General features: G+C 45.6%; 1 protein-coding gene across 2 annotated transcripts in view; it reads right to left on the bottom strand.

The window, feature by feature from the left end:
- ZSCAN9 (zinc finger and SCAN domain containing 9) overlaps positions 1-24,274 on the bottom strand; it is a 38,623-nt gene extending 14,349 nt beyond the window's left edge. For both annotated transcript variants that reach the window (XM_045073975.1, XM_013049706.2), the window contains exons 1-4: positions 22,524-24,274; positions 22,245-22,389; positions 16,515-17,864; positions 10,914-10,975 (exon numbers count right to left, since the gene is read on the bottom strand). In XM_045073975.1, the coding sequence (XP_044929910.1) occupies positions 17,248-17,864; positions 22,245-22,389; positions 22,524-22,943 (1,182 nt within the window). In that variant the 5' untranslated portion in view covers positions 22,944-24,274 and the 3' untranslated portion in view covers positions 10,914-10,975; positions 16,515-17,247. The remainder of the gene's footprint in view (positions 1-10,913; positions 10,976-16,514; positions 17,865-22,244; positions 22,390-22,523) is intronic.
- Between the last annotated feature and the right edge of the window lie 2,306 nt (positions 24,275-26,580).

The following is a 26,580-nucleotide window of genomic DNA, read 5'->3' on the forward strand; positions in this document are numbered from 1 at the left end:
AATGGGCTAAATGCCCCAATCAAAAGACACAGGGTATCAGAATGGGTAAAAAAACAAAACCCATCTATATGTTGCCTACAAGAAACTCATTTTAAGCCCGAAGACACCTCCAGATTTAAAGTGAGGGGGTGGAAAAGAATTTACCATGCTAAAGGACATCAGAAGAAAGCAGGAGTAGCAATCCTTATATCAGATCAATTAGATTTTAAGCCAAAGACTATAATAAGAGATGAGGAAGGATACTATATCATACTCAAATGGTCTGCCCAACAAGAAGATCTAACAATTTTAAATATCTATGCCCCCAACGTGGGAGCAGCCAACTATATAAACCAATTAATAACAAAATCAAAGAAACACATCAACAATAATACAATAATAGTAGGAGACTTTAACATCCCCCTCACTGAAATGGACAGATCATCCAAGCAAAAGATCAAGGAAATAAAGGCCTTAAATGACACACTGGACCAGATGGACATCACAGATATATTCAGAACATTCATCCCAAAGCAACAGAATACACATTCTTCTCTAGTGCACATGGAACATTCTCCAGAATAGATCACATCCTTGGTCCTAAATCAGGACTCAACTAGTATCAAAAGATTGGGATCATTCCCTGCATATTTTCAGACTACAATGCTCTGAAGCTAGAACTCAACCACAAGAGGAAGTTTGGAAAGAATCCAAATACATGGAGACTAAACAGCATCCTTCTAAAGAATGAATGGGTCAACTGGGAAATTAAAGAAGAATTGAAAAAAATCATGGAAACAAATGATAATGAAAACACAGTGGTTCAAAATCTGTGGGATACAACAAAGGCTGTCCTGAGAGGAAAATATGTATCAGTACAAGCCTTTCTCAAGAAATAAGAAAGGTCTCAGGTATACAACCTAACTTAACCCTACACCTAAAGGAGCTGGAGAAAGAACAAGAAAGAAACCCTAAACCCAGCAGGAGAAGAGAAATCATAAAGATCAGAGCAGAAATCAATGAAATAGAAACCAAAAAAACAATAGAACAAATCAATGAAACTAGGAGCTGGTTCTTTGAAAGAATTAATAAAATTGATAATCCCCTGGCCAGACTTATCAAAAAGAAAAGAGAAAGGACCCAAATAAATAAAATCATGAATGAAAGAGGAGAGATCACAACTAACACCAAAGAAATACAAACTATTATAAGAACATACTATGAGCAACTCTACGCCAACAAATTTGACAATCTGGAAGAAATGGATGCATTCCTAGAAACATATAAACTACCACAACTGAACCAGGAAGAAATAGAAAGCCTGAACAGACCCATAACCAGTAAGTAGATTGAAACAGTCATTAAAAATCTCCAAACAAACAGGAGCCCAGGGCCAGATGGCTTCCCGGGGGAATTCTACCAAACATTTAAAGAAGAACTAATTCCTATTCTCCTGAAACTGTTCCAAAAAATAGAAATGGAAGGGAAACATCCAAACTCATTTTATGAGGCCAGCATCACCTTGATCCCACAACCAGACAAGGATCCCATCAAAAAAGAGAGCTATACACCAATATCCTTGATGAACACAGATGCGAAAATTCTCACCAAAATACTAGCCAATAGGATTCAACAGTACATTAAAAGGATTATTCACCACGACCAAGTGGGATTTGTCCCAAGGCTGAAAGGTTGGTTCAACATCCGCAAATCAATCAATGTGATACAACACATCAATAAAAGAAAGAACAAGAACCATATGATACTCTCAATAGCTGCTGAAAAAGCATTTGACAAAGTACAGCATCCCTTCCTGATCAAAACTCTTCAAAGTGTAGGGATAGAGGGCACATACCTCAATATCATCAAAGCCATTTATGAAAAACCCACCGGAAATATCATTCTCAATGGAGAAAAACTGAAAGCTTTCCCGCTAAGGTTAGGAACACGGCAGGGATGTCCATTATCACCACTGCTATTCAACATAGTACTAGAAGTCCTAGTCTCAGCAATCAGACAACAAAAGGAAACTAAAGGCATCCAAATCGGCAAAGAAGAAGTCAAACTATCACTCTTCGCAGATGATATGATACTATATGTGGAAGACCCAAAAGACTCCACTCCAAAACTGCTAGAACTTGTACAGGAATTCAGTAAAGTGTCAGGATATAAAATCAATGCACAGAAATCAGTTGCATTTCTCTACATCAACAACAAGACAGAAGAAAGAGAAATTAAGGAGTCAATCCCATTTACAATTGCACCCCAAACATAAGATACCTAGGAATAAACCTAATCAAAGAGGCTAAGAATCTACACTCAGAAAACTATAAAGTACTCATGAAAGAAATTAAGACACAAAGAATTGGAAAAATGTTCCATGCTCCTGGATTGGAAGAATAAATATTGTGAAAATGTCTATGTTACCTAAAGCAATCTACACATTTAATGCAATTCCTATCAAAGTACCATCCATCTTTTTCAAAGAAATGGAACAAATAATTCTAAAATTTATATGGAACCAGAAAAGACCTCGAATAGCCAAAGGGTTATTGAAAAAGAAAGCCAAAGTTGGTGGCATCACTATTACAGACTTCAAGCTCTATTACAAAGCTGTCACCATCAAGACAGCATGGTACTGGCACAAAAACAGACACATAGATCAATGGAACAGAATAGAGAGCCCAGAAATAGACCCTCAACTCTATGGTCAACTAATCTTCGACAAAGCAGGAAAGAATGTCTAATGGAAAAAAGACAGCCTCTTTAATAAATGGTGTTGGGAAAAATGCAGAAAAATGAAATTGGACCATTTCCTTACACCACACACGAAAATAGACTCAAAATGGATGAAGGACCTCAATGTGAGAAAGGAATCCATCAAAATCCTTGAGGAGAACACAGGCAGCAACCTCTTCGACCTCAGCCGCAGCAACATCTTCCTAGGAACATCGCCAAAGGCAAGGGAAGCAAGGGAAAAAATGAACTATTGGGATTTTATCAAGATCAAAGCTTTTGCACAGCAAAGGAAACAGTTAGCAAAATCAAAAGACAACTGACAGAATGGGAGAAGATATTTGCAAATGACATATCAGATAAAGGACTAGTGTCCAAAATCTATAAAGAACTTAGCAAACTCAACACCCAAAGAACAAATAATCCAATCAAGAAATGGGCAGAGGACATGAACAGACATTTCTGCAAAGAAGACATCCAGATGGCCAACAGACACATGAAAAAGTGCTCCATATCACTTGGCATCAGGGAAATACAAATCAAAACCACAATGAGATATCACCTCACACCAGTCAGAATGGCTAAAATTAACAAGTCAGGAAATGACAGATGCTGGCGAGGATGCGGAGAAAGGGGAACCCTCCTACACTGTTGGTGGGATTGCAAACTGGTGCAACCACTCTGGAAAACAGCTTGGAGGTTCCTCAAAATGTTGAAAATAGAACTGCCCTATGACCCAGCAATTGCACTACTGGGTATTTACCCTAAAGATACAAACGTAGTGATCCAAAGGGGCATGTGCACCCGAATGTTTATAGCAGCAATGTCCACAATAGCCAAACTATGGAAAGAACCTAGATGTCCATCAACAGATGAATGGATAAAGAAGATGTGGTTTATATACACAATGGAATTCTATGCAGCCATCAAAAGAAATGAAATCTTGCCATTTGCGATGTGGATGGAACTAGAGTGTATCATGCTTAGCGAAATAAGTCAAGCGGAGAAAGACAACTATCATATGATCTCCCTGATATGAGGAAGTGGTGATGCAACATGTGGGCTTAAGTAGGTAGGAGAAGAATAAATGAAACAAGATGGGATTGGGAGGGAGACAAACCATAAGTGACTCTTAATCTCACAAAACAAACTGAGGGTTGTTGGGGGGAGGGGGGTTGGGAGAAGGCAGTTTTGGTTATGGATATTGGGGAGGGTATGTGCTTTGGTGGGTGCTGTGAAATGTGTAAACCTGGCGATTCACAGACCTGTATCCCTGGGGATAAAAATATATTATATGTTTATAAAAAATAAAAAAATTCAAGATAAAAAAAAAAGAAAATCTGAACAAAACCGTTAAGTAGGAAGGAGATTTAATCAATAAGCAAAATGTCCAAACAGCAACAAAAAAGTCCCAAGACTAGACAGCTTCACTACAGAATTCTACCAAATATTCAAAGAATATTGATCTTTTTCAAATTTTTATAAAAAAGATAAGAGGAAGGAATTTCACACTCCTTTTATGAGGCCATCATTACCCTGGTATCAAAATCAGACAAGGATGACAGAAGAAAAGAAAATTACAGGCCAATAGTCCTATTGAATATAGATGCAAAAATCCTCAAAATATTATCAACATTCAACAATACAGTAAAATAATCATACACATGATCAAGTAGCATTTATTCCAGGGATGCCAAGATGGTTCGACTTCCGCAAATCAGTCGATGTGATACACCACATTAACAAAATGAAGGAGAAAGATTGTATGATCATCTCAATAGATGGAGAAAAAGTATTTGATAAAATTTAACATCATTTATGATAAAAACTCTCAACAAGGGGGGTATAGAAGGAATATAACATAATGAAGGCCATATATGACAAGCCCACAGCTAACATCAAAAATGAAAAGTTGAAAACTTTCCTTCTAAGATCAGGAACAGATGGCTGCCCACTCACCCCTTTTATTCAACACAGTATTGAAAGTCCTAGCCAGAGCAATTAGGCAAGAAAAAGAAATAAAAAGGTACCCAAATTGGAAAGGAGGAAGTGAAAATGTCATATTTGCAGATGACATGATATTATATATGGAAAATGTGGAACGCCTGGGTGGCTCAGTTAGTTAAGCATCTGGCTTTGACTCAGGATAGATCCCAGGGTCCTGGGACCAAGTCCTGCATTGGGTTCCTCGCGTGGCAGGGAGCCTGCTTCTCCTCCTGCCTTGTGCTCTCTCTCAGAAAAATAAATAAATAAAATCTTTTGAAAAGGATATGCTAGACACATACACAGTTCAAGCCACTAAATGAATTCAGAAAAATTATAGGATACAACATTAATACACAAAAATTTGTTGTTCCTCTATACTAATAATGAATTATCAATGAAATTAAGAAAATAATCCCACTTACAATTACACCAAAAAGATTTACATGCCCAGAAATAAATTTAACTAAGGAGGTAACAGATCCATATATTGAAAATTATAAGAACATTAATGAAAGAAAAGGAAGACAAATAAATGGAAAGACAGTCAATGTTCATGAACTAGAAGGATTAATATTGTTAAAATGTCCATACTTCCTGAAGCAATCTACAGATTCAATGAAATTCCTATTAAAATTCCAAAGATTTGGGAAGCTTTTGCCTTGTATGAGAAATGGAAGCATGGATTCAGCATGCCATGGTAGCACATTCGCCCTTCATTCTTTCCCTCAGGATCAGTGTCTATTTGTCCTTTCAAATATAGGGTTTTTTTCATCTGAAAGAATTCTCCTTATTTAGATCGAAAAATGTAATTCTAATGGCATTTTTCACAGAAATAGAACAAACAATTAAAAAAATTTGTATGGAACCATAAAAGACCCTAAAAGAGTAGCCAAAACAGTCTTGAAAAAGAACAAAGCTGGAGTCATCATATTCCCTGATTTCAAACTATATTACACAATTATTGTAATTAAGAGTATGGCATTGGCATAAAAACAGGCACACAGATCAATGAAACAAAATAGACAGCCCAGAAATAAGCCCATCCATATATGGTCAATTAATTTACGACAAAGGAGCCAAGAATATACAATGGGAAAAGGACAGTCTCTTAGGTAAATGGTGCTGGGAAAATTGGACAGTCATATGCAAAATAATGAATCTGGACCACGATCTTTTGCCACCTACAAAAGTCAACTCAAAATGGATTAGACTTGAATGTAGGACCTGAAACAAAATTCCTAAAAGAAAACATAGGCAGTAAGCTCTTTGGTATAGGTCTTGGCAGTGATTTTTAAAATCTGACACCAAAAACAAAAGCCAAAATAAACAAGTGGATTTGCATCAAACTAAAAAGCTTCTGCACACTAAAGGAAACCATCAACAAAATGAAAAGGCAACCTATGGAATGGGAAAATATATTTGCAAATCACATTATCTGATAAATGTCTAATATCTGAAATACATAAGGAATTCATACTACTCAAGAGCAAAGAAAAACAAACAACGAACAATCCAACTTACTAAAAAATGGGAAAAAGATCCAAATAGACATTTTTCCAAAGGAGACCTACAGATGGCCAATAAACACATGAAAAGATGCTCTACATTATTAGTCATCAGGGAAATGCAAATCAAAACCATAACAGGATATCTCCTCACACCTGTTAGAATGGATCTTATAAAAAAAGACACAAGAAATAACAAATGTTGGCAAGGATGTGGAGAAAAGGGAATCCTCGTGCACAGTTTGTAGGAACATAAATTTGGTGCAGCCACGGAAACAGTATGGAGGTTCCACAAAAAATTAAAATTGAACTACCCTATGATGCAACAATTCCACTTCTATTTATCAAAACAACCACTACCAACAAAATAAACAACAACAAACAAAAACAAAAACAAAACACTACTCAAAAAGATATATGCACGTCACATTCACTGCAGCATTATTTACGATAGCAAGATATGGAAACAAGTGTTCATGGATGGATAAGAGGGTAAGAAATTGTGGTGTAAATATACACACTGGGGTACGGTAAGAGCATGGTTTAGAACGGCTCTCTCCCCAGGCCCTTTGCTTAGGAACCTGTCTCTGTTGGTATCACATCCAGCAGTCAGGCATCATTAATCGGTGGCTGATTTCTCTACTGTTTTCAGCAATACCTTATGCCATACAATATTCAAGTATGATACAATTAAATTTAAATCCCTCTGCAAGGATAGTTTTGGGGGGCAATATGTAGAGGTTTCTTTCTGACCCCAGGAAGACTCTTGTCTTTTTCCCTGGCTCTCCTTGGTAAACTAGCCAGCCCAAGATTGGTTACTCAGCTTGCACGGGGTCATTAGCTTCCTTTAAATTGCCTGCAGTTTCAGAGAGTACCTTTAGGCTTGATCTTTCCCATAATCTGTTCCAGGTATAGCCAGTTCCACTGGGGAGAGCCTCGAAGCACTCTGCTCTTCGACCACCCCTTCACCAGGGCGAAATATGGGTCACTGCTCCAGAGCTGAGGACAGGGACAGTTACCTACTTCTCTCAGTGACACTTCCGCATTATGATTTCGGTTCTGGGCCGGGCAGTAGCCTCTAGTCTTCCCAGCACAGAACCTCTGCCCTATGAGTGAGCTTGGGTGAGGGCTTTTGGGGCTCCAGTTTTCTTAGCTGGCCATCCCCGAAGTGGAGCCTCTGCCCTATGAGCAGGGGCTCGGTGCAGGAGGAGCTCTTGACTTCCTGGTCATTCTTGCCCGGAATTTAGTCTCTGAAAAAGAGAGCTTTGGAGGGATTTAAAAAATGTTGGTGCCTTGTGCCTCTTGGGGGGTACCTTAGGCTTTGCTTGAGCCTGGGGAACTGGGAGCCCCATCTTGTTGGACATACCCACCAGACTGGAGCTTCCCTCATGCTGATTCAGTGCGGATGTGGATAGGACAGGAAGTAGCTCATGGCACAAGTGCTACAGATTGTGTTCGTACCAAAATTTAGTAGATTCTCTTGAACAAATGTTTCCTTATTTGCTGTTTGCTCTTGGGACAATTTCCAGAGATTATATGTGGTAGTGTTCACCAGTTAAGACTGTTTGACTCTGGGGGCACCTGGGTGGCTCAGTGGGTTAAGCCTCTGCCTTCGGCTCAGGTCATGATCTCAGGGTCCTGGGATCGAGCCTCACATCGGGCTTGCTGCTCAGTGGGGAGCCTGCTTCCTCCTTTCTCTCTGTCTGCCTCTCTGCCTACTTGTGATCTCTGTCTGTCAAATAAATAAATAAAATCTTAAAAAAAAAAAAGACTGTTTCACTCTGAATTGGTCCAAGAAGCCCCTCATGATGCCAATTCAGAAGTTATCTTTAAGATTTAATTTTTTTTAAAGATTTTATTTATTTATTTGACAGAGAGAAATTACAAGTAGATGGAGAGGCAGGCAGAGAGAGAGAGAAAGGGAAGCAGGCTTCCTGCTGAGCAGAGAGCCCAATGCGGGACTCGATCCCAGGACCCTGAGATCATGACCTGAGCCGAAGGCAGCGGCTTAACCCACTGAGCCACCCAGGCGCCCTAAGATTTAATTTTTAATGATTTATTCCTAGCTTAATAATGGGTATTAAATGTTTATCAGTCATAGTCCATCCTTCCTGTGCTATGTGTTATGGACCTTTTGGGCTAGTATTTATGTGAGATTTTTGAATTAATATTTATAAATAAATTTGATGGTTAGTTTTCTCTATGCTAGTTTTGACAGGTCTTAATATTGATGTAATATTTACTTTATAAAAGAACTTGGCTTAAATGTATACAGTAATGTATGTCAATTATTTCTCAACAAAACTAGGGGGGAAAACCCTACTTGGAATAATTTCCTCTTTTCTCTATGCTCCAGAAAAGTTTTTATAGGTTTTACTGTGAAATTCACTGAACCTGGTGCTGTCGTAGGACTAGAACTTTGACAATTTTTCTGTTTCTTCTCCGTCTGTAGCAGAGATTTCTCACTGTCCACCCAACATTCATTTTCCTTTTCCTCTTCAGAGCCATAATCCTGATTCTAACTGGAATACAGGACAATGTTTTGCAGCCTCCCAAGCAGCTGGCTGTGGCCTTGAGACTACGTTCCAGTCAATGGGGCACCTGTGGAAGTGCTGTGGGGCTCTCAGCGAAGGGCCTACAGGGAGTTGGCTCAGCTAGGACTAGAATTCTTTCATTCTGCTTTTCTTATCCCTTTACTCTTATACTGTAGATGTGACTGCTGGAGATCTAGCAGCCTCACTGGATCTTAAGTTGATCTTGAGAAATGTCAGCAGACACTACAACGGTTTAAAGCATTAGGCTTTTTTTTTTTTTTTAAAGATTTTATTTATTTATTTGTCAGAGAGAGAGTGAGTGAGAGCGAGCACAGGCAGACAGAGTGGAAGGAAGAGTCAGAGGGAGAAGCAGGCTCCCTGCAGAGCAAGGAGCCCGATGTGGGACTCCATCCTAGGACGCTGGGATCATGACCTGAGCCGAAGGCAGCTGCTTAACCAACTGAGCCACCCAGGCGTCCCACACTACAACGGTTTAACAGAAATGTATAAGACTATAGCCCTGGAAACAACGTGTATGTGTGTGTGTGTGTGTGTGTGTGCATGTGCGTGTATCTCCCTATATGACACAATGGAACTGCCATATCTGTCCTAAACTGTCTCTATACTTCTTTTTTTTTTTTAAAGATTTTATTTATTTTATTTGACAGAGATCACAAGTAGGCAGAGAGGCAGGCAGAGAGAGAGGGAGGAGGAAGCAGGCTCCCTGCTGAGCAGAGAGCCCGATGTGGGGCTCGATCCCAGGACCCTGGGATCATGACCTGAGCTGAAGGCAGAGGCTTTAACCCACTGAGCCGCCCAGGCGCCCCTATACTTCTTTTATAAAAAAGAAAAATGAAGTTTTATTTAAGCCACTATTACTTGGACTGTTTTATCATATTTAATGAAACCTGATTCTAAGAAATATGTAGTCTCTTTAAATTTCCTGACCTTTCTGAAGTTAATTTTAGTAATTTGTAATTTTACAGAAAATCCTATGTTAGCATGGCCAACTGGTACAAGTAAATAATAAAGTATAACAAATGAAAATGTAACAGCTGAGCTCCAAAGAAAGAACAGGGAATTTCCTGGCACCAGAAGCGAGGAGGGAACCTGCAGGTACTGTGCAAGGTTGTGAAATGGCCCTAAAGAAACCTTCAGCAATCCTGTGCCTGGACACAGGTCATCAGTAAGGCGGTGTACTGAGCTAGCTATTTCTCTTTCTTAAAGATCTTATATTTATTTGAGAGAGAGAGAAAGCATGAGTGGTGGGGAAGGGCAGAGAGAGGGAGAAGCAGACTCCCCGCTGAGCAGGAAGCCCAATGTGGGAGTGGATCCCAAGACCCCAGGATCATGACCTGATCCGAAAGCAGATGCTTACCGACTGAGCCAAGGTGTCCCTACCTATGTCTGTGTAACATATTACTTCAAAACTCAGTGGCTTGAAATGATATTTATTATCTTTCACAATTCCTGTAGCTCAGGAACTCAGGAATACAGGAAGTAGGTAATTCTAGCCTAGGGTCTTCCACGAGGTTCCAGTCAAGGCTCAGCCAAGGCTGCTGTTGTCCTGGACCAGGGCCGGAGGACTTCCTCCCAACAGGGTTCGCTAGCATGGCCGGCCCACGGGAGGCCTCAGTTCTCTCGGGGTCTGCACCCGTGCCCCCCACCCCCACCCCGGCTCACTGAGTGCGATGGCATGGCAGCTCGCTCTCTCTGGGAACGACCTGTGAGGCAGCTGGACGCCCCGTTCTTCCATGATCTATGATCTAGCCTCACGTGTCACACCCCACTCCCCAGTCTGGCTGGGAGAAGTGACAAGTCAGCTCACACAGTGTTGGGTTCCTGGTTCTGCATGTGAGGAGCGTGCAAGTTACCAGTCTGTCCCGAACACTGAGAAATCAGTAACTCTTCAGGATGCAGGAGAGAGGGGCGGACATGGCAAACTGCGGACCCATGACTGGAGAGACCGTTGAATCCAGGGACGGAAGGTGTGGGAAGCAGACCCTCAAGAGTAGTGACTGTGCCCCACCAAGCAAGGGCAGGAAAGCCCGAACACGAATGGAGGCACGGCCGGAGGCTCCGTGTGGGCAACTCTGAGAGTTTATAAAAACGCCGGGGTGGGGGGGGACACGCCAGGGAGCGCCAGTCACAGGGCGGCCCCCTCAATACTTACCTCCAGGAGCTTGACCAGGTTTCCACAGGAAACAGCAGAGAAAAACGCCCTTGTGCTTCCAGCTGGAGGAGAGGAAAAAGGGAACCATTTTTAGGTATGCCAGAGCATCCTGTTCTTTTTTAAAAAGCTGCCTTCAGGGGAGACTAGTTAACCCAAGTTTAACCTGCTGGGGAGCCATCAGATCCTCCCTGACCTGGGGGAAGACAAATCTCCAATTCAGCCGGCTCTAGCCTTCCTTGTGAGAGAAGGGAATCACCGGAATCACCAGTCTCAGCCACCACGTCCCACTGAAGACGTGAGGACACTAAGGAACACTTGTGAAGTTCAGTCCAGACACAAAGATTCACTGAGAGCAAAATTCAACTGAGTAAATTTTAAAGATCTTACTGGCTTTATTCAGCAATTCATGAATCGGGCAGCACCCCGTATATCAGAGGGAGAGGAGCCATGCAAACCGGAAGATTAAACGCAGAGGGTCTGGGGACAAGGAAGCTACTCTGGGCAGAAAAAGTGGGTTGGTCATTCCCAGGACACGTTCCTGTAGCGGCAACAGGCACCTACCAGGCACATTCCCTAGCTAGCCCTGACCAGCTGATTCCTGATCGACTGGTTTACTTATGATTCTAGTTCGAGGAGAGCCAAAATGGTATTTAAGTTACATCTCAGTTTGATGATGTGAGGCTTAGCAGAGGTGACTGCATCTGGGGCCAGCTGTCTTTTTTTTTTTTTTTAAGATTTTATTTATTTATTTGAGAGAGAAAGCACAAGCAGGGGGAGGATCAGGTAGAGGGAGATGCAGATTCTCTGCTGTGTAGGGAGACCCACATGGGGCTTAATCCCAGGACCCTGAAATCATGACCAGAGCCTAAGGGAGATGCTTTAAAAACTGAGCCACCCAGGCATCCCTGTCTTGTTTTTAGTAAGAGAATACTTTTGGGGCACCTGGGTGGCTCAGTTGGTTAAGTGGTCGACTCTTGATTCGACTCAGGTCATGCTCTCAGGGTCATGGGATTGTGCTCCAACTTAGGCTCTGTGCTGGCTGTAGAATCTGTAGAATCTGCTTGGGATTCTCTCTGCTGCTCCCCCCAACTCTTCCTCACCCTGCCCATGCAAGTGCTAAGACAAATAAATAGATTAATTAATAATAATAATATAAAATAATAATAGACTGCTTCCCACACCTTGCCACCACATTGCTAAAGGCTATTTTAAAGCACTTCCTTCTACTTAGTACATCTTGTCTGGCTCTCAAGAGAAAAAGGACAAGACATAACAAAAGATAAAAAACACAATTTGAAAACATGGCACAAGCATCAGAACGACACATGGCAGGAATGCTGAAATTATCAGACCATAAATTTAAAATAACTGTGAAAAATGTTCTCAGGGATCTAACAGAGAAAGCAGACAGTGTGCAAGAAAGTGCACCGGCAATGTCAGCAGATGGAAATCTGAACCAAAAAAAGCAGCCAAAAAACCAAAGAACCAAAAAAGAACCAAAAAAAGTAGCACTAGACATGAAAAGCGCTGTAACAAAACTGAAGAGTGCCTTTAATGGGCTCCCTAGAAAACTGGGCACAGACGAGGAAGGAATCTCTGAACCAGAGGATAAATTCAGCTGACACTCAAGGAGAATGGAATTAGACTCTGCATTTGGAAGGAGGGAGTGTAAGGGAATTTGTAGATATATGTTAAAACCACAAGAAACGGGGTACCTGGGTGGCTCAGTTCATAAAGCCTCTCCCTTTGGCTCATGGCTCAGATCATGATCTCGGGGTCCTGGGATCAAGCCCCCATCAGGCTCCCTGCTCCATGGGGGTTCTGCTTCTCCCTCTCCTTCTGCCTCTCCCCTCCCCTTGCTCGTTTTCTCTCTCTCTCTCTCTCTCAAATAAATAAATAAACAAAATCTTAAAAAAAAAAAAACACAACCCCATAGTGACACTTCCAAGCCCAAGAACACAGGGCACTTCCACAGATAAACAAAATAATCTGTCTTGAGAATGAGCAGTGGCAGAAAATAACGGACCACAGGAGTAAGCATTTACCCTGGAAAAAGTCTGCAGAAATGAGCAGCAGAGTTAGCTCTAAGAGCTTCAGATACACAATGATCTGAAGGAAATGATAAGATGCATTTAGAACATTTAACTATTTTTCAGACCCCTAGAAGCCATAAATGGAAAAATAACATATAAAGTGAGAAGAGCAGACTGATTTGAAAAAATCAAATTAAACATTAGGAAATGAAATACATGGGCATTGAGATGAAAATCTACGTGAAATAAACAACATACTAAATATAGCTCATGGAGAATAAGTAAACTGTAAGGCTGATCTGAAGACATAGATCAGAGAGAGATGAAGATCAGCAAAACACAGTGGGAGTAAGAGACCCGGCCGACAGCGTGAGAAAGCCCAGTCCCACGAGTAACAGGAGAGCCAAGAGAACTCTGAGGGAGAGGCTGACTGACTGAGAGTTGCAGGAATTGATGGAAGACCTAAATCTCAAGTTGGAAGAAGCACTTCAAAGTGTCGAAAGAAAAGAAGTGTCAGCGTTCCAAGCAGACAGTTCAGGAGGGCTCCTTCACTGCAAATACATGGAAACCAACACTCAAGGGAGAGAGTAATTGAAAAGATGTTCACACAAAGCCTAAGGGAACTTGCCATGGCCAAATCTTCAAGAAAGCCTCAGTGAGTAAAACCAATGTGTTAGAACACATAATGTGAAAATCTAATTAGTCACTGATTATAAAAACCCAGTAATAATAATTGTAATGACAAGGTCAAGTGTAACTAAAATACTTGCCAACAGCTGCATCTCCTGGGAGGCATTCAGGTTTCGTGCAATACCACAGAGAAGGGCACACACAGACATTAGTTTCATAATCTCATAAATCAGGTGGGCATACTGAAATTTTATGTGTCATCAGGAAAAAGAAAGACTAAAAATACATAATTTTCAAACATGTAAATGGGAGAAAGAGAAGAAAATATAAATTAACCAACATAAAACAGGAACAGAGAAAAAAATTAAAGAAAGATCATGGAAAAAGGAAAGGCAAAATTGGGTGGTAGCAATAAACTGATAATCATAATAAAAAATTGGATTAAATTGATGAGTTAAAAACAAAATTAAACATAAGAAATTTTATAAAGAGCTGGGGCATCTGGGTGGCTCAGTTGTTAAGCATCTGCTTTCAACTCAGGTCATGATCCAGGGTCCTGGTATCAGGCCCTGCATCAGGTTCCCGGCTCCCTGCTCAGTGGGGAGCCTGCTTTTGCCTCTCCCACTTCCCCTGTTTATGTTCCCTCTTTTGCTGTGTCTTTCTCTGCCAAATAAATAAATAAAAATTTTTTTTAAATAGGAAATTTTATAAAGTCATTAAAATCAATTAAAAATTCAAGTTCTTAGGAATGCAAATCTATGCAATAAAAGTATATAAATTGGAAAGCAAGAAATTATAAAATCAGGATTCAAGATAATGTTCTTTAACTGGGAAATGTGAGTGACAAAGATGAGGGATGCTGACTGATTGGCCATACAGGTGTTTTTCAAGATCTTCTGTTTGTGTTAATAATGACACATTAATGAGTGCTAGATACTGAATTAACTACCTAACTATCAAACTAATAAATCAAAAGCATGGTATTCATGGACCAATGATGAGTGTATGTGATGAATCATACCAAGGATTATAATTAACCCAATTCTGTACACAGGCTCTCCTTATTTCCAAAAAGGAAATAATTTTATTTAAAAATAGAGGATGGGGGATGCCTGGGTGGCTCAGTGGGTTAAAGCCTCTGCCTTCGACTCAGGTCATGATCCCAGGGTCCTGGAATTGAGTCCTGCATCTGACTCCTTGCTCATCGGGGAGCCTGCTTCTCTCTCTGCCTCTGCCTGCCACTCTGCCTCCCTGTGCTCTCTCTCTCTCTCTGGCAAATAAATAAACAAAATCTTAAAAAAATTTAAAAAATAGAAGTAGAGGATGGGAAAGAGACACTAGGCTAATATTCTCTAAAAGAAATTTTTCATGATAAAGAATTCTTACAAATGAGGAGGGAATATTCTTAATGTTATGAGGATATTTATCAGAAACACAGGGACGTCTGGGTGGCTCAGTTGGTTAAGTGGATGCCTTTGGCTCAGGTCATGATCCCAGCGTCCTGGGATCGAGCCTGCTTCTCCCTCTGCCTCTGCTGCCACTCTGCCTCCCTGTGCTCTCTCTCTCTCTCTCTCTGGCAAATAAATAAATAAAATATTTAAAAAATAAAAAATAAAATCGTTTCTTTAAAAAAAAGAAAGAAAAACACAAAGAAAATATTATTTTTCGCCAAATCATTAGATACATCCATTCAAAATTAGGAATAAGATAAGGATGACTAATAGTATGACTCCTGCTCCACACTGTACTGGAGAGACTGGCTCGTGCATCACAATTAGAGAAAAGAGCAAAGGAGGAAATAAAACTCCTTATTCACAGTAACAGGATTATATAAACATACAGGTATGTTTAGTTCTCAGGCAGAGCTAAGAAACGTGAGGTGTTAAGAGCAGCCACTGGAGGCAGTGGGGCTGTGTTATGGACTGAATATTTGTGTGTCCCCCTCTTATACACATATGTTAAAATTAACTCCACAATGTGATGGTATTTGGACATGGGGCCTTTGGGAGGTAATTAGGGTCAGATGAAGTCATAAGGGTGGGATTAGTGCCCTTTTAAGAAGCTTGCTCTCTGTCTTTGTCTCTGTCTGCCTCTCTCTGTCTCTGAGCTTCAGTTTGTCTGTCTGACTCTCTCTCTCCCCCTCCCTCCCCAGGCACACAAGAGAGGTGCCCTGAGCACAAAGGAAGGTACAGTCACCTAAGGCTGAGCTGGTGCCCTGAAGCATACCTCCCAGTCTCCAGGACTGTGGGATACCTGGCTGCCATGTGAGCCTCCTGCCTGGCCAGCACCAGCCCACCAGGTGGGGGGGGGGCAGGGGGATGGCGCTTCAGTGTGTGTTGGGGAGACGCTGGGAGGGGAGAGCTCCTACACCAATTTGGTAGAAAGACTGTTGCAGGGCAAATTTATGTTACATGTGAACTAAATGCTCAGTTCAAGGAAAACAAAGAGTTCTACTCAGGACACATCTTCACTTTTTAATATTAACTTACTTTTTTCTCTCTGCTGCCCTGATGCAAGTATTAATTTATTTCTAAAGCCCACATGACAGCAGTCTGTAATATACTTTTTTTTTTAAATGGAGGTAAAAGAAAAAGTCCCACAAGCATTTTAAGTTGGGCGGTCTCTCACTGCTGTCCAACCCTCCTTTTGCCTTATTATAGATCATATTCAAATTTAGTAATAATGTCGCCTCTTGGAGCAGGGTGAGAGCTGTCCGTGGTCCTGCGCCCTGCCCCACGCCCAGCCGGTGCTCCCCTCCCTTGGCCACCAGGAGTGACGACTTCCTGGGCCACCCACTCAGTAGAGAAAGGAGAAAAAGGAGGCGGCCTCGGTTCAAGAAGGGGTGTCGGGAACCTGGCTGGCTCAATCGGTTAAGCAGCTGCCTTCGGCTCAGGTCAAATAAAACATTTTAGAAAATAAATAAAGAAAGCACAAGCACCTTATGTGGCTGGTGACCCAACTCCGCGGGCGGCCTTGGACTCGGGACACAGACGGCCTGCAAAGCGGGGACGTGAGGGGCAAGCACGAGGGCCTGTGGGGTGGTCGCGCTCCGCGGACACAGCCGGGCGGCCCCGGGAAGCCGGGCGGCCCCGTAAACGCCGGAGAGTGAAGCCCGAGGCCGGCTCTAGCGGAACACGCGGGGGCGGCACGGACAGCGCATGGAAACTCGGTCTTCCGTGAGCTCACACGGTTCCAAGGCAGAAGTCCAGGCGCCAAGGCGACTCCGCGCGTCTCTCTCGCTGGCCGGCCGGACGAGGACGGCGCCGCTGACCGGAGGGCGGCGCTCCCGGAACCCGAGGCAGCGGCGACCCGCGCGGGCGGGGACAGGCTGCGCATGTGACGGGGACGCCGCGGGCCCGTTTACCGCAGCCCGTCAGCAGAGCTCCGCGCGCTCGCCAGGAGCTCCGACCGACACAGACCCTGAGCGCTGGGGCCCGGCCGCGCGACCTCGCACGCGCCCGGGAGGGTCTGGCCGCGCTCTCGAAGCCGGGACCTACGGGGCGGTGCGGGCAGGGCGGCCCGGGAGCGGGTGAAGGAGCCCGAGGGAAAGCAGCAGCTCCAGACACCGCACCTCCCGCTTCGGGTGTGCGCAGCCCGCAGGCCAGTACTTGCTGGAAACGCAGCGGCACGCGAGCATGGCCCGCGATCGGAAGGCCCGCCGCCAGCGACCACTAGACCCGCGCGGCCGCCGCGTGCGTCTTGTGATGGCGGCTGAGGTTGCAGCGGCGGTTGAAGCTCTTCCCGCACTGGGTGCACCGGTGAGGCCGCTCGCCCGTGTGGCTCCTCTGGTGCTCGATGAGGAACGAGCGCCGACCGTAGCTCTTCCCGCACTGGCCGCACTGATGGGGCCTCTCCGCCCCGTGGGTCCGCTGGTGCTGGATGAGACCCGCGCTCTGGCTGAAGGCCTTGCCGCACTCCGCGCAGCGGTACCGCTTCTGTACGTTGTGGGTCCCGCGGTGGTTGAAGAGACCCGAGCTCCGACTGAAGGTCTTCCCGCACTCCTTACACTCATACGGCCTCTCCCCGGTGTGGATCCTCCGATGGCGCACAAGGCCTGCGCTCTGGGCGAAGCTCTTCCCACACGCGTCACACTTGTGCCCTCGCTCGGCTCGGAGGCCGCCCCGGCGCCCCGCTGCCCAACCCGCAGGGTCACTGGGTTCTCCATGTTGGGGATCCTGGGGGGATTCCTCCAAAGTCTGTCCGTAAAATATTTCCCCATGGGACGCCACTGTCTTGGGACAGTCTTTTCTCAGCACCAGCTCTCTGTCCTCAGCCTTGGTCATTGCATCTAAAAGAGAGGAGACCAGGCAAATGTCATTTGTTTCCCGAGTCTATGGGACGGTCACCGTGGCACAAAAGGACAGGTGGCTCCGAACCTGACGTGGCCCCACATCGCAGAGCAGAGAGGAGGTTAGAAACAGCAGGGCTGGGGCTCCTGGATGGTTCAGTCCTAAGTGTCTGCCTTGGGCTCAGGTTGTGATCCCTGGGGTCTTGATTTCAAACCCCCCAATGGGCTCCCTACTCCGCAGGAAGCCTGCTTCTCCCTCTCCCACTCCCCCTGCGTGTTCCCTCTCTCGCTGTGTGTGTCTCTCTCTCTGTCAAATAAATAAAGCCTTAAAAAACAGCAGGGTCAGTGTGGTAACACCTTCCTCCAGGTAATAAGAAGTCTGGCCTCCTTGGCAAAATGTGGCTAAGTCCAACCTTACTTGGCCCGGGCCTGGAGAGAATTCTTTCTATGTCTTCATGGGGAGGGGTGGGTCAAGACCAGGGTGGCTTTGCTTAGTTCTCCCTTAGAACTCCCTCACCATGGGGCATCTGGTGGCTCAGTCAGCTCAGATCATGAGCCTGGGACTGAGCCCTGGATCAGGCTCCGGGCTCAGCACGGAATCTGCTTGAGATTCTCTCTGTCCCTCTACCCCTACCCCCATTCGCACACACTCTCTCTAAAAAACAGGTAAATAAATCTTAAAAAAAAAAAAAGCCCTCCCCCCTTTTGAAGTGGGGAGCCTCACAGTGACCAAGGGAAGTCACCCCTGTACTTATGCATTCCTTTATGGGACAAGTATTCAATCCCACCATTCCAGGGGTGTCAGGAGTACTTGACAAGCGTGAAATCAGCACCACCCCAGGGTGTTCCCCACACAGGGCCTTCACTGGCTCTGCTCAGATGGCAGCAAGTCTCCCTCCCTCGTTCCTTCAAGTTTTCACTCAGATCCCATTTCCTTACTGCTCCCTACTACTGCAATCAGCTCGCCACGCACCACACTCAGTCTCCCTCCCCTGTTTCCTTCTGCCACATGTCACAGCTTGTCACCCTCTAACACCCTGCATCACCTCCCTGTTTGTCTCTGCCTTGCCACAATCTAATCTCCACGACAGCAGGGTTTTGTTCCTCGAATCATGGGTGACACAGGCAGTTTTCAATAAATATTTGTTGAACGAATAAAAGAAAGCATTAAACCAATCCTACTACTATGGCCTCAAATGACGGCCCAGGGACAGGCACCTGCAGCAAACACTCCTGACAGAACCGGCCCCTCCTGGATATCGTCCAGCCAACCCCAGCAGACCTGGAGGAGTTGAAGGCAAGAATGGAGACAGACCCAAACTGTCCAAACACCCTGGAACAGCCCTGTGGTATCCTCAGGATGTCTTGGGCTCTGCAGGTAGGACTGTTGGGGGAAGCCGTCAGGAAGACATGACTGCCAAGTGACCTGTGAGCTGGACCCCGACCACTGGAAGCTCCTCACCCTGTCCTCTGTCCTGGAATGTGAGTTCTACCTCACTGCCCCACTCTCAGGAGACGCCCCAAGGCCAGTGACAGTGACAAGAAGACAACACCATCTGGATAGTACACAAGACTGAAGCCAGATAAGGACTCTGCTGAAACTTTTACGATGGGTGTGGAGAGCTACTCACACTGCCGTTACCCAGAAGAGCCTCCCATGTAAGCCTCCTTTGCTTATTAAAACCATCACCTGCCGCTGTCTTTGGTCTTTCCCTGCCCCCAACAGGAGGGGCTGGTTTCAGCTTACTCCTGGGAAGCTCTCAAGGAGCCTGTGCACCAACATATTTCTTCCTTGCAAACCAGAGAGCCCAAGATCAGCCTCCAGCCCTCCTCTTTTTACCAAAACATCCAGCTCTTTCTCCCACATCTGACTACTGACCCTCACAAACCCAAACAGGAGTCTCTGCGGACTCCTCTGTTGCTAGACCATGTCCTCCTGCTCCTTTTGGCTGGGGGATGACAAAAGGTCTGGAAAACAGAAATGCATCTGCAGAGAAGTAGGGCCACGAGTGGGATCAGTACTGCCCTTCTGCCTTCACACTTACATTTGAAATGTACAAGAGAACTGCATAGAATATAAAAACAAAGACACTTCTCACCTATTACCATATACGCAGCCTCCTGTGACTCATAAAGCACCGTTGCAACTGTTTTCAAACTAACACACCACAAAACCCCCTGAGGTTATTACCTCACCTCCTGAAAGAAGTGAATAGCAAATAAAAGGTAAACACATAGCATGACAGACTCTGCATGTATGCAGAGAAAGTCTGGAAAATACACAGCAATTTGACAAGAGTGGTTAGTCCTGGGGAATAAAATTTGGAGAGCTTTCATGTTTTACTATATAAACTGCTATATTATTTGATTTGTTTTTACCATCAACAGTTCTAAAAGGAACTCAAATTCAATGATACAAAGTAACCTTACATGTTGCTTAGTTAAAAAAAAAAAATGAAGAGCTGGAACTTGGATTCAGTCCTTTTGATATCAAACACTGTGTTGCTTTGCAAAACTGGCGCTTCGTTTCCTGAAGACACAGACTTGCAATGTTAGTCCTGTAAGAGAACTCTGATTTGTAGATGCCCTCAGGACACTCTCCTGCGGCCACAGAAAATGCTTAATGGATGACTGGATGGAGAGAGGGCGTGATGGACAGACAGGAGGAAGGACTTGCTCCGATGGGCTTCCTGAAAGAAGGGGCTCCCAGTAAGGTTCTAGATGCCATTCAGAAGGCAGAAGAAAGGAAAAGATGGCTGGAAAATAAAAAGCACAAGTTCACGGGGAGATGAGGAAGAAACAAAAGAACAGACGACAAAGATGTTCATGAAGGAGGAAAATGAAACCAAAGCATTTTTTTAAAGACATATTTATTTTATATATATAAGAGAGGGCACAAGTGTGGGAAGGGTCAGAGGGAGAGAAAAGCTCCAGCAGACTCCCCATGGAGTATGGAGCCCTGAGATCATGACCTGAGGAGAAATCAAGAATGGACACTTAACGGACTGAGCCACCCAGGTGCCCAGAACCCAAAGGACTTTCAATCGGATGAGTTCAGAGGAGCCAAAGGAAGGTCTGCTGAGTAAAAGAAGTCACTCAAAAATATCTTTTTAAGTCAAGAGATGTGTTCCAAATGGCAGAAATCCGGGATAACCATACGACCGCTAGGGCAGACGAAATAAACGGGCGGGAGGCAGCGCAACAAGGGAAGCAGGGCTTTGCTCTGCACAGGGATGGCGGGAAAACGGAACCAGCAGATGCACCATTGGATCACTGGGCGGCCAAGCCTCAGTAAGAGGTGACGACGTCCGGTGTGAGAAATCAGACGGAAACTGCGGCGGGGACGGCCAGGACGGGAAGGCAGCTGGCTCGGCCCCATGTACCCAGGACGGCACCCACCACGATGTGCCGCCAGGGAGCGGAGGAGGCTGGTTCCACTGGACTCCCGCACCCAGTCCGCCAGCCACGGAGCGTGCTTACTGCATGTCCCCGCAGCGCCAGTCAGACTGGCAGGGGCAGCCAGAAGGACAGCCTGCCAAGTGCCTTCGGTCAGCTGGTCGCATTCAGTACTACAACCCCCTTCTGTGGTGTGCGCTTGCTTGACAGTTGTGTCAGCTTTCTTCCGCCCAGTCACGTGATGAAGCCCCCGACTGTATTTAGAGCTAGGGGCTTTTAGGAAAGCAATTCTGGTAATTCAGGGCCCTAATCCAACAGGATTGATGTCCTTAAAAGGGGGAGAAACACCAGAGCTTTCTCTCCCTCCCGCTCTCTCCCTCTCTCACTCCCTCACTTCCCCTCTCTCCCACCCCAAGAGACACATGCCCAGAGACAGGCACCTGTGAGAACAAACCAAGACAGGTCTCACCAACAGCCTGCCTGCAGGCACCATGATCTTGGACATCAGCCTCCAGAACTGTGAGAAGATAAGTGTCTGCTGTGTAAGCCCCTCGGTGTGTGCTAGTCTATTACGAGCGTCCAAGCAGACTAAGGCGATGCTATGATCAACCTCACTCTGGAGATGAGGGAACTGAGAGCAGATGGTTAAGTGACCCGCCCAGCTTCCAGAGGCAAAGCCAGGAGCTGATCCTGTCTATACAGCAATTCTCTAAAGCTTTTCCCCACAGTGATTCCTGGAGGCCTCCCTGAGCTGCCATGTGCCAGGAGACCAGAGAGCCTCCAGGATGGGACTGGGCGGGGGAGCCTGAGCGTGAGGTAAGGGACACAGTGAATGCACTGTGCACCAGAAACATGAAGTATTGCTTTACCTGGCAAAGGGACTTCTGATCACCTGGTTCCTTGGGTCTGGGCTTCTTATTTGTTTTGGCTGAGGGTGGGGTGGGGAGGAGAGCTGCTCAGCACCAGAAAAATCCTGTCCCTCACCTGTCTCTCCAACAGTGTGGGGCTGCTGAGCAGTGTCACAGGTGAGCTGGGGCTCCTCAGCCTGGGACTGGAGGCTCAGTGAAGTTGGTGCCCCCAGAGGCACTTCTTCAGAGAGGACTTCTTGCCCCTGTGTGTGGGCTACGACCTAGGAACAAAGAGATGAGACCTGACTTCCTGGAAAGTACCAGGAAGCAGGGTTAGAGTTAGTCAAGGGGATACAAAACAACAGATTCAAGGGTCATGCACATATACTTTTTCTTGGCCGATCTCCCTTCCTACCTCATGTTGTGGCTCATCGAGCTCTCTCTCCAGATCCTCCAGCAAAATCACAGCCTCTTCCCCACTCTCTGGGCTGTGCTCCCGCACCCAGGCCTGCAGCTCCTCGGGCAGGATGGTCACGAACTGCTCCAGCACCAGCAGCTCCACGATCTGCTCCTTTGTGCTCACATGTGGCCTCAACCACTGGCGGCAGAGTTCCTGGAGTCGGGTGAGGGCCTCCCTGGGTCCCGGGGTCTCCTGGTAGCACAGCTGTCGAAAGCGCCTTCGGAAAATTTCCCTCCCCAGAAGATTACTAGGTTTCAGCCTGGACTCCTGCGTTCGGACACGACTTTCCATCTCCACTTTCACTGTCAGAAGTTCTTCCCAAACTTCAGGAGCTTGCCCATCCAAGGGGAAAACCTCCTTCGAGTCTGTATTCATCTTGTCCTTGAATTTAAAAAGCACCCTCCAGGTGGAGCTATGTTTTAGAAACACCTTTGAAGTTTCCCTCCTAAGCAGTTAAAAACCACCATTTACCTAGAAAAATGGCAATAACTAATGATGGGCCCTGATTATACAAGCAACCATTACAGGTCCCAGGGCTCTTTACTGAAAGTAAAGTCACTTGGGGACCAAAGGATGGGAAGAATGGGGAATATAAGACCGTAATGTGCAAAAAGCGTGCACTTTCAAGTCACTCAGAACTGGGTTTTATTCTGGCTCTAACATTTACTAATTGTGTGATCTTCAGCCAATTTCTTATCTTCTTTCAATGTCAGTCTCTCAAAGTGAAGAAACAGCAACGGAGAATGCTCATGGAGAAATCAGGGGCCAAACAGTTCACTCGGAATGGTTAAAAAGCTCACTCCTTATGTAAAAGTGCAATCAGACGAAGTATTCTTGTCTTTGATCAATGAATGAACTTACTTGCATGGGACTCATGCTTCCAATACCAGACCGCGGTTAATGCTCACACGACCCTCTGAAGTTTCATTAACAACCGCTATCTCAGGAGATAGGAAAGGGAGGTCCCGGGACGTTAAGTACGTTGCCTAAGGTCAAGTTCTTTGTGAGGACAGTCCTAAGAACCCACAGAAGCCCAGGTAGTGCTTGCGACCCAGGAAGCCTGTGGATCTGCACAATGTCAGCAAGGGCAGCCCCGAAGCTGAATTCCCGCTGGACAGGCGCTGTGGTGGACACGCAGGGAGTGGGCCCTGGGCACGGGGGTGGGAACGGGACAGGGAGTCCCGCAGCACGCATCTCCAGCAGGCTCCTCGTGAATGCGCGCGCCAGGGCTCCAGGATGGTGCAGCTAGGGGACAGGGAATGGGCACCTGGGGACAGGGTGGGAACAGGACAGGGAGTCCCGCAGCACGCATCTCCAGCAGGCTCCCCGGGAGAGCGCGCGCCAGGGCTCCAGGATGGTGCAGCTAGGGGACAGGGAATGGGCGCCTGGGCACGGGGGTGGGAACGGGACAGGGAGTCCCGCAGCACGCATCTCCAGCAGGCTCCCCGGGAGAGCGCGCGCCAGGGCTCCAGGATCCTGCACCCAAAAGCCAGTCCGCTCAGAGCCGCTTAAGGGACTGAACGTTCTGCTCTGTGCTTACCCTCCGCGTCCCCGGGACGACGCGCCCTCTGCGGGGAAGGCGCCCCTTCCACCGCCCGCTCCCCGCCACGCGCGCCCGCCCAGCCGTCCCAGCGCCGACTCACGAGAACCGAACGCGGCCAGGAAGCGGAGAGCCGGGCGAGGCGTCGGCGGGAGCGCGCCCGCCGGAACAATGCGCCGCGGCGAGGAGGCCGCCGGCCGCGCGGGGCGCTCGGGGCGGGAGCACTTCCGGGCCGCTCTAGGATCCCGCGTCTCGGTCTCCGGCCTCCCGCGGCGGAGCGCGTGGTTGCACTTTCGCGCCCGGGAAACGGAAGGGACGCCTGCAGCCGAGGCCATTAACTTGAAAATGCTTGTTTTGTTGTTGTTGTTTTTAGATTTTATTTATTTATTTGACAGAGAGAAATCACAAGTAGGCAGAGAGGCAGGCAGAGAGAGAGAGGAGGAAGCAGGCTCCCCGCTGAGCAGAGAGCCCGATGCGGGACTCGATCCCAGGACCCTGAGATCATGACCTGAGCCTAAGGCAGCGGCTTAACCCACTGAGCCACCCAGGCGCCCTGTTGTTGTTGTTTTTAACAAGAATACATTACCTGTGATTTTTTAAAAGAATAAAATCTCAAGCAATGCCAAAATTAATAAAGCAAAAGGTGAAATCCCATCCTGTCCCTCGGGTCACGGTCAGCTGGGCGTTCGCGCGCGGAATTCCATCTCTCTCATCCAGCTAGATAGGCACGAAGCTTTTTACATTTAGCTTTTTCTCCACTGACTTTACCGTTTTCGGTTCACGTACCTTAGACGTCTTTATTGCTCATGTAGGTCTAACTCCTTTGGTAGCTGCGTAATAGCACATCAAGCGCATGTACTGCGACTTACTTGTCTAGGCTCTAGGTATCGTAGACCTTCCTCCTTCCTCCCTAACTACCTTCCTTCTTTCCTTCCTTCCTCTGCTTTCCTTCTTTGCTTTGTTCCCCCTTTCCTTCCTTCATTTTTTGCTACCGAAGTCTCTCGCATGTTTAGCAGGAATACAAAATCGGTCCCAAGTCAACTAAATTAACCTTACTGATACAAAAGAGCATAATTATTAGTAGTTAGTCATCCATCAATTTTATCATGCCAACCAGAATGATGGTTTTGCACAAACTATGTTTTGTTTCTAACAGAACCTTATTATTTTATCACAGCAGTTGGAAAGTTGGAAAGTCTTGCATATTAATGTAAATTTGATGCAGTGTTTTAACTCCCAAACCATAGCTTTTGTAAATTTCTGTGGTTGTTTTCCTCAAACTAGCCATCTCAGGGCACTAAATAAGGTCATTTCATTCTTTAACTTCTTCTAAATATCCAGTAAGTGCATAATCATCAAGAGTACCAGCATGGAGAAAATAAGCTGGAAACCTTGATCGCTTTCTTCAACACACTCCCAAAGCCCTCAGTACAAACTTTTCCAAAATGTATAATGTATATATAAAGTATATAATGACTGTAAATTTTCAGCTTTTCTTTAACTGGAATACTGTTCAAATATGGTTATTCTCTTACATTTTGGATGCCAACCTGTGACAAGTAAACCGTTTCTGTTTACATGAAACTGTCAAATGAGTCACTGACAGTTGATTATGCTCTCTAACTGGATCCTGTGTTCATTAAGTAGGTCAAGTATAGCACCCAGGCAGCCTCCACCCTAGGATCAAGTGGATAATGCATTGGATTGCCCTGTAGTTAAACAGCTCTGAGAAACACTGGCTCCCAATTGTCTGTTTGGAGGGAAATTCCCCTATAGCAGTACCCTGATGATTGTCCTGGGACAAAAGGGATTATTTTTTACTTAGAATTGGGAATCTTTACCGAAAATACTTAAAACACCACTCAGCTCAGACAACAAGAAATGCTGATTACAAGACTAAAAAGATTGAGTGTTACCTGAATCTGGGAACAGGTTTATTGGGATATTGACTGTTCTGTGGGTTAAGCCATAAGCTTTAAAACTATGAAGGAGGAGGAGGAGGAGGGCATCGACGGGAGGAGGAGGAGAAGAAAAGGGAGAAAGAGAAGGATAGAAGGGTAAGAATTAGAGAATTGTTAACAAAGAGATTGAGGGAACTAGCTGGTATGTAGATAGACCCAAGTCTAAAAATACGTGTGTGGGGGCGCCTGATGGCTCAGTGGGTTTAGCCTCTGCCTTCGGCTGGGGTCATGATCCCAGAGTCCTGGGATCAAGCCCCACATCAGGCTCTCTGCTTGGCAGGGAGCCTGCTTCTCCTTCTCTCTCTGCCTGCTACTCTGTCTACTTGTGATCTCTCTCTCTCTCTCTCTGTGTCAAATAAATAAATAAAATCTTTTTTAAAAACTCAAAAAAATAAATAAAATAAAAATACGTGTGTGCCATATGAATCTTCACTAACCCCAGACGGTTTCAGTACGTAAGTGGACAAGTTGATCTGCCCTGTGGATGTCACCAACCAATTCTAAACCCTAG

Source organism: Mustela putorius, unplaced genomic scaffold, assembly GCF_011764305.1.
Source record: "Mustela putorius furo isolate JIRA1106 unplaced genomic scaffold, ASM1176430v1.1 tig00537295_pilon_pilon_pilon, whole genome shotgun sequence".
Classification (NCBI taxonomy): Eukaryota; Metazoa; Chordata; class Mammalia; order Carnivora; family Mustelidae; genus Mustela; species Mustela putorius.